The following is a 7,919-nucleotide window of genomic DNA, read 5'->3' as shown; positions in this document are numbered from 1 at the left end:
GCTTATCTATATATTTTTATATTATATTATTATTATTCAAAAAAAATATTTTTAATTTTTTTATATACATACTACCAACCACGTTTTTGAAAAATCTCATAATTCTCTGTGAAAAATAAGGTCGACGTTTAGAGTTATTAAAATATATATTACTTCTCAGCAATTTATTTTAATTATAGTCTGACTTTTTCAATTTGGTTAAAGGGAGTGACTTAAAGAGCAAGACAATCTTTACACGTGTTTGTTGTTAGAATTGTTACACGCTTTAGCTTTAGAGAAATACGCTTTATTCATTTACATTTATTTACATACTCTGCTACTATAAATAGGACATTTCCCTGTATTCTACAGACAATTCTTCAATATATTCATTTGAGTTTTTCCGGAGTTTATCTTTCGTTCGTGAATGTTTGTTCACTAATATGGTATCAGAGCTGTAATTCGCAGTAATTCTGCTTCTCTTCCATGGCGAGAGGTACTCCAAACTCAAATGTTCAAGGTTCCACCACCAATCAAGGTCAGGGCCAGAGAATTGCATTCGAAGATTCCGGCAGCCACTTCTACTTACAGAATGGTGATCATCCTGGTCTTGTTCTGGTGTCCCATCCTCTATCAGGTAACAATTACAACACCTGGAGTCGTGCAATGACTATGGCATTAACGGCGAAAAACAAATTGAGCTTCGTCGATGGCACTTCTGTGCGTCCTTCAAATGAGGATTTATTGTATGGTGCTTGGATCCGCTGTAATAGCATGGTCTTCTCCTGGATCCTTAATTCAGTTTCTCGTGAAATTGCTGATAGTTTAATGTACATTGATACTGCACATGAAATTTGGATTGATTTGCGTGATCGCTTTCATCAAAGTAATGCTCCACGTATATTTCAGATTAAGAAACTATTGAACGGTTTGCAGCAAGGATCGATGGATATCAGTGGATATTATACCCGTATGAGAACTCTTTGGGATGAATTGAAGGACTTCCAGCCGATTTCTGTATGTACATGTGGCTCGATGAAAGAATGGATGAATTATCAAAATCAGGATTGTGTTTTACAATTCCTGATGGGATTAAATGATTCCTATGCTCAGATACGAGCTCAAATTTTAATGATGGATCCACTTCCCGTCATTGCTAAGATTTTTTCACTTGTGGTACAGGAGGAAAGGTAGAGATCGATACATAAAGAAGCTTATGGTGGTTCTGGTTCTACTAATTCACAATCACCTATGCACCAATCTCTTGCCGCAGCCTTTGTTAAAGGGTCTTCACATGGTAAAGGGAATAAAAATGATAAACAAATGATTTGTTCCTATTGTCATTATACAAGGCACACAGCAGACAAATGCTATCAACTTCATGGGTATCCACCTAGTCATCCCAAGTACAAGCAAAAGCAAAGTGAAGACCGCAACCGAGTCAATCAAGTTCGAGCTTCCACTTCTGCTTCTACTGATGTTGCTCAAGTATGTCATTCCAGTGACAAAGGCTCAAGTGTTTTGAGTGATTCACTTAGCCCTTAGCATTGCAAGCAGATCATTGCCTTCCTTAGTTCTCAACTCCAACTTGGATATGGCCCCAATTCGGCTGCACAACAGCATGAGCCTTCTGTTTCCTGTTTCAATGGTATAAACCCCTTATCTTTTGCTTTTACTTCAATTCTAAATTGTGATTGGGTGTTGGATACTGGGGCAACACACCATATTTGTTGTTCTCTATCACTTTACTCTTCATATGCCTCTCTTGCTTCCACTGTCACATTGCCCAATAATTCCACTGCCCCAGCCACACATATTGGTTCGGTCACTTTGTCATGTGATCTTGTTCTGGAAAATGTTTTATTTGTTCCTCAATTTCATTTCAACTTGTTGTCAATTAGTTCACTCACAACTAATCTTCCTTGCTCAGTTTCCTTTACTTCTGACTCTTGCCAAATTCAGGCGCTCAACGAGAACAAGATGATTGGGATGGGTAGAAGAGTTGGCAATCTCTATGTGTTAAGCAACTCCAGGATGGTACCACATGTTTCTCCACCATTGTCTACTGTTTGTAATGCTTTCGTAACTCAATGTAAACTTTGGCACTTTAGAATGGGTCATCCATCTCCTTCCAGATTATCTGTCATAGGCAAAGATTTAGCTCTTGGGAACTTATGTCCAGCAAAGGAGTTTGAATGTCATGTCTGTCCATTGTCTAAGCAGAAACGTTTGCCTTTTGTCTCAAATAATTCAATTAGTGACAATTTGTTCGATCTAGTACATCTTGATGTTTGGGGTCCTTTTTCCACTTTGAGTATTATAGGTTATAGGTACTTTCTCACTATTGTGGATCATCATTCACGATTCACTTGGGTTTATTTCCTCAAAGCTAAGTTTGATGTATCAGACATATTCCCTATTTTCTTCAAGATGATTTACACCCAATTTGAATGTAAAATCAAGGCCGTTCGAACTGACAATGCTCCTGAGCTAGAATTTTCTAATTTCTTTCGTAGCGAAGGCATTATTTCTCAACACTCGTGCGTTGAACGACCACAACAAAATTCAGTTGTGGAAAGAAAACATCAACATATACTCAATGTGGCACGTGCTTTGTTTTTTCAGTCGAGCATTCCCTTGGTTTATTGGAGTGATTGTGTTCAAACTGCTGTGCATTTGATCAATCGAACTCCTTCTCCTCGACTTTCACATAAAACTCCATTTGAACTTTTGCATTTCAAACCACCTTCATATTCTCACTTAAAAGTCTTTGGTTGTTTGTGTTATGGTTCCACCTCTTTGAGCCATCGTACTAAGTTTTCACCTCGTGCCATTAAGTCTGTGTTTTTGGGTTATCCATTGGGTTTCAAGGCATACAAACTCCTTAACCTAGCTACAAATGAGATATACATTTCTCGTGATGTGATTTTCCATGAGACCATTTTTCCTTTTTACAGTGAGTCCTCTCTTTCACATTTAGATTCCTTTTTTGAGAATGTCTTACCAACACAATTTGAATCCTCTCATGTCCTTACTCAACATAACCCGATACATTCAAGTCGTTCTAATAGAATAATCAAACCTCCAAGTCATTTGAGTGATTTTCATTGTCATACCACTACTGCCTCGTCTTTTAATTGCACAACTCACCCGATGTCTTCTGTCCTTAGTGATCATCGACTGTCCCCAGCTCACAAAGTTTTTGTTCATGCTATATCATCCATCATCGAACCAAATACCTTCTCTCAGGCTGTTGTGCAACCTGAATGGAGACAAGCCATGTCTGAGGAGTTAAGAGCTTTGGAACGTAATGGAACTTGGTCCATTGTGTCTTTGCCACCTAACAAACGTGTTGTAGGCTGTAGATGGGTGTATAAAGCAAAGTTCTTTGCTGATGGACGTTTAGAACGTTATAAGGAAAGGCTCGTAGCTAAGGGCTACACGCAACAAGAGGGAATTGATTATCTTGAGACATTCTCTCCTGTCGCAAAGTTGGTAACCGTGAGAACTTTGTTGGCTTTGGCTTCCATTCATGGCTGGTTTTTAACACAGCTGGATGTCAATAATGCATTCTTGCATGGTGACCTATCTGAAGAGGTGTATATGTCGTTGCCTCCGGGATATCAACGACAGGGGGAGACATTGCCTTCGAATGCAGTTTGCAAGTTGCACAAGTCTTTATATGGTTTGAAACAAGCCTCTAGGCAATGGTTTGCCAAGTTCTCTTCTACATTGCTTCGTATTGGTTTTATTCAATCTCATGCAGATAATTCATTGTTTATTCGCAATCGAGGAAATGTGTTTCTGGCTTTAGTAGTATATGTGGACGATATAGTCATCGCCACGAACAATGAAGAAGAAGCCACTGATTTGAAAACATTTCTGGACAATCAATTCAAATTAAAAGACTTGGGTGACCTCAAATATTTTCTTGGAATTGAAGTGGCACGTTCATCACAAGACATTTCTATATGTCAACGGCAATATGCTCTCCAATTGCTTGCTGATACGGGGCTCACTGGCTATAAGCCGCGTACTACCATTGGATGTGGGCCCATAACCCACAGGTTCCACCGTTATGTGTTGGACTGCCTATAATTAGGCCACCCGTTCTGCCCATAATTGGGTCATTTGTAAACTCCACGCTCCAGATGTTCATTCATGGGCGTGAGAGGGGTGTGTTAATTGTCCCACATCGGTTGGATAAATAACCTTGGAGTTGTATATATGGGCTTGGACAATCCTCCCCCCTTGAGCTAGCTTTTGGGGTTGAGTTAGGTCCAAGTGCCAATATTAACATGGTATCAGAGCCCGGTTTCCACCGTTATGTGTTGGACTGCCTAATTAAGCCACCCTGGGCGTGAGAGGGGTGTGTTAATTATCCCACATCGATTGGATAAATAACCTGGGAGTTGTATATATGGGCTTGGACAATCCTCGCCCCTTGAGCTAGCTTTTGGGGTTGAATTAGGTTCAAGTTCCAATTTTAACATTTGTTAAAATAAATAAAATAATAACATCATATTTTGACTCATATGATCTCTGGTATTTTGAAAGGTCAAATAAATATCATTTCATAATTCTCTGTCACTACACTATGCTACGTTTGATTGAATATTTACGTAAATAATTATATATTTATTAAATTTCGAGTTATTGCATATTTTGGGTCAAATTTGAATCAAGTTTTTCATATTTGGAACGAGCATGGATCGAATTCTTCATATTTGGGTCGATTTTTTATATTAGAATTCAGTTTTTCATATTTGAGTCTAGGTTTTAACATTTTAGTCGAATTCTCATATTTGGGTCAATGCCTTCGTATTTGGATCGAGTTTTATAATTTGGTGGAGTTTGAGATGAAATTTTATGTCTAAATTTTGAGTTTGTGGTGAAATTTTTAGTTTGATTAATTTAATTTTTCAAGTTAAATGAGTTCCAATTACCTCATTTCCCCTTCGAGGTTTACATATCGAGTTGGGTCACGGGCTCTCTCTCTCTTGCGGCTCTCGTTCTCTCTCTAGTCGAAGCCGCGAACTACTGATGCTGTGGTTGGATAAAATGGCCGGATCCAGAATCTGATTCTAGAATATAGTTGTCGTCCACGAAAATCATTCTGGCGGCACGGCAACTTTTCGAGGACGATAGGTAAGCCATCTGAGTCGATTTTCTTCCGTGTTTTTGTTTGTACTGTGCAAATTTTGCTTCAGAATGTAGAATCTTTACCCAACGAACGAATTTACCATGCGATTTCAGCCACTTTAATATAAGATCCATGTTTGGGTTTGTATGCGGCCGTTTCCCCCTTTTGCACTGCGTTGGGTAATGTGGTTTGCTGAGTTTTTCAATTTTTTGAACGCGGTTTAACGTTGTTGACTTCCTAAACACTCAAATTCCTTGGATTGTGTTTTATTTTGCCATGTCCAATGCATGTGTACAATAAAATTTTATATTTATGGTATTTGTTTTAGCATGCAAATGGATTAATATCCAAACATCAAGTTTCATTATCAAGCTCGTAATATTTTATTCGCAAAAGAAAACGAAACAAATATCAGTTTGAATGGGATGGAGTAGTTTACCGTGAATATCGGCAGGGTCGATCCATCTCAAAGATCTGTGAAACTATTTCACAAGAGATTTATTCTTTTTATTTTCTTTATCACTCTTATTAATTATTCTCGAATTATCCCATTCTAGTAGACCGTTTTTATCCTATTCTAGTAACCAAACGGTACGCCATATTGGGATTATTAAAATCATAATTTTAGTTGTGAAACGAAAGCACATACCCAAACCGACCGACCCTGCGTCTCATTAACGCTTCCATTAACCTTTTAGTACCATTCTCGAGGCAGACGCAAAATAAAAATGGCGGAAAATATTTACACCCAACGCCCTCTATTCGGCGGTGCGATCACGACTTCTTTCCCCGTGCGTTTTCAGGTTCGCTATTTTGATTTCTTTGGGAGGGCTGAGGGGAATAATTTGCTTTTATTGATGCTTTAGTGTGTGTTAAATTTGTGTAGGATGTCAGTGACATACGGCAAGTTCCTGATCATCAGGTCAGTTACATCTTGTAAGTTTTTACGACTTTGTGTTTCATGCTTGTGTTGATCAAATTTCTATGTTCTACAGGAGGTTTTTGTAGACCCAACACGCGATGAGAGCTTGGTGTTTGAACTGCTCGAGTTGAAGGCCAATGTGGCGGATCAAGGAAGTGCCACATGGTTTCTTAGAGACCTTGCCAGTGAGCAAGATGCTGAGGGGACGGTGGTAAAATTTTAGTTTTATTTTTTGATTCATTGAATACTAGTCCATTGATTATGTTTTATCATTGAATGATAAAGTTTGACGTTTCCCTATCACAATAACATCCTGTTACGATAAATCAAGGTGCTCGAACAGTCGGGGATATTTGAGGCTTGTCAACTGAGGTTTAGAGACACTCCTGCTACTATTACTACTGTGGTTGGACAAATGGTGTGCACAACTTTTCATGAGCTGTTTCCAAGTTGATTCACTGCAGTTCCTTGGATGATGTAATTCTTGTTTTCTCCCTTGCTCTGTAGGCTGTGTCGAAGGGAAGACAGGGAAGGGAAGCACAGAACGTGGTAAAGGTAAGCATTTTTCTTGTTTCTAACTGCCAATATGCAAGCTTGTTTCTGGAGTCTCAAGGCACTGTTTTTTCTAGGTTTATCTAGCTAATTTACGCCTCAAGGAAGTTGTAACAGATGTTCTGATCACTGCTTACGAGCCTACGTTGATAAAGTAAGTTGAAAAGCTCAATCACTTATTCATATTTTCTTCTCGTTTCCCTCCACATTGCCTAATATATCAATTGTTGCCTCCATTTTTTGTTCATTGCATTGCTTTTCTTATTGTAGCCCTTTGAGTGAAAGTGCTGCTGCGGTTGGTGCTGGCTTAGCAGTACCTGCTATAGAGTCTGGTTTTACGCCAATGGCGGAGATTTTTAAAGTCGCCGTCTCTAATTTCAAAGTGAATGACTGGAGTCTTTTTGGTGCTGCTGCTTGATTCTAAATTTGAAAGACTGGATCTTGTTTTTATGCTTCAAATTTGAAGAGCGACCAGCGACCTGCTCCCTACCTACCCAACCACACCATCTTTGTTGTATATTTATGAAACCACAATATTGGGTTTACTCTTATATCTTCAATCTGAACACGGAAGTTGTCTGATATTTTGCACTAAATATAAACTCTGTAATCAAATATAATATTCTACGAAAAAATTATACGTCAAGCTAAGTATGGCGATAACAGATACTAGACGTAGAAAAAGACATCCAAAAACAAAAACAAACAAATAATAAATAAATGGATGAAAAGAGATAAGTGATTGCATGACGTGCTCATCTTTAAATCTCTCTTTTTACCAAAGGTACATGTTTCTGCGTTTGTCTTTGTCGTTACGCCGATTGAAACATCTTACCACTTCGATCGAGTTGTCCTGATTCCACCTCCACATCGTTTTGAAGTAGTGTTTAATGTAAAATTGATCAACAATAAGTCAATTAGGAAGGTTAAGCGACAATTAGTTGGTTAGTCCCGCTTGTACTTTTGAAAGATGAATCTTTCTGAGTAATCATAGAAAGTTTCTGAGAATTCTTTAATCCCACATCCCGAGTGACACTCACTGAAAATTTAGAGTTTTGTTCCAGCAGATCACGTTAGCCCGGATGCAGACTTCGAATTCACTCTAGGCATGAAATCACGAAGGAGACCTTTAGAAGAGAGTCGGGAGGGTGTCCCGACGTAGTCTTTCCGATACTCAAGTCAGATACTGCGAATAGAGTGAGAGAACAGCTAAGGGTGCTGCTGAAAATCAATATATTGAATCCATGAAATGGATACTTAAACATGGTATTTATAGGAGCGTACATGAGATCTATCATGGGCCACTTGCCTTGGTATAGGCCT

General features: G+C 38.7%; 2 protein-coding genes across 3 annotated transcripts; both read left to right on the top strand.

Annotated features, from left to right (window-relative positions):
- Positions 1–465: 465 nt before the first annotated feature.
- Positions 466–1,173, top strand: LOC142554727 (uncharacterized). Its single transcript, XM_075665398.1, has one exon. The coding sequence runs from the start codon at positions 466–468 to the stop codon at positions 1,171–1,173; it is 708 nt and encodes a 235-aa protein (XP_075521513.1).
- A 3,752-nt stretch (positions 1,174–4,925) lies between these two features.
- LOC142552511 (uncharacterized) lies at positions 4,926–7,178 on the top strand. Of its 2 annotated transcripts, none has more exons than XM_075662203.1 (8): positions 4,926–5,127; positions 5,834–5,925; positions 6,009–6,044; positions 6,118–6,255; positions 6,376–6,462; positions 6,552–6,599; positions 6,674–6,750; positions 6,867–7,178. In XM_075662203.1, exons 2-8 carry the CDS (start codon positions 5,851–5,853, stop codon positions 7,012–7,014), a joined length of 609 nt encoding a protein of 202 aa, XP_075518318.1. In that variant the 5' UTR covers positions 4,926–5,127; positions 5,834–5,850; the 3' UTR covers positions 7,015–7,178. The 2 variants fall into 2 exon arrangements, with proteins under 2 accessions (XP_075518318.1, XP_075518319.1); XM_075662204.1 differs by having other exon boundaries at positions 4,948–5,127; positions 5,821–5,925.
- Positions 7,179–7,919: the final 741 nt, after the last annotated feature.

Source organism: Primulina tabacum, chromosome 8 (genome assembly GCF_025594145.1).
Source record: "Primulina tabacum isolate GXHZ01 chromosome 8, ASM2559414v2, whole genome shotgun sequence".
In the NCBI taxonomy this organism is placed as follows: Eukaryota; Viridiplantae; Streptophyta; class Magnoliopsida; order Lamiales; family Gesneriaceae; genus Primulina; species Primulina tabacum.
This window is presented reverse-complemented; position numbering and strand designations above follow the sequence as displayed.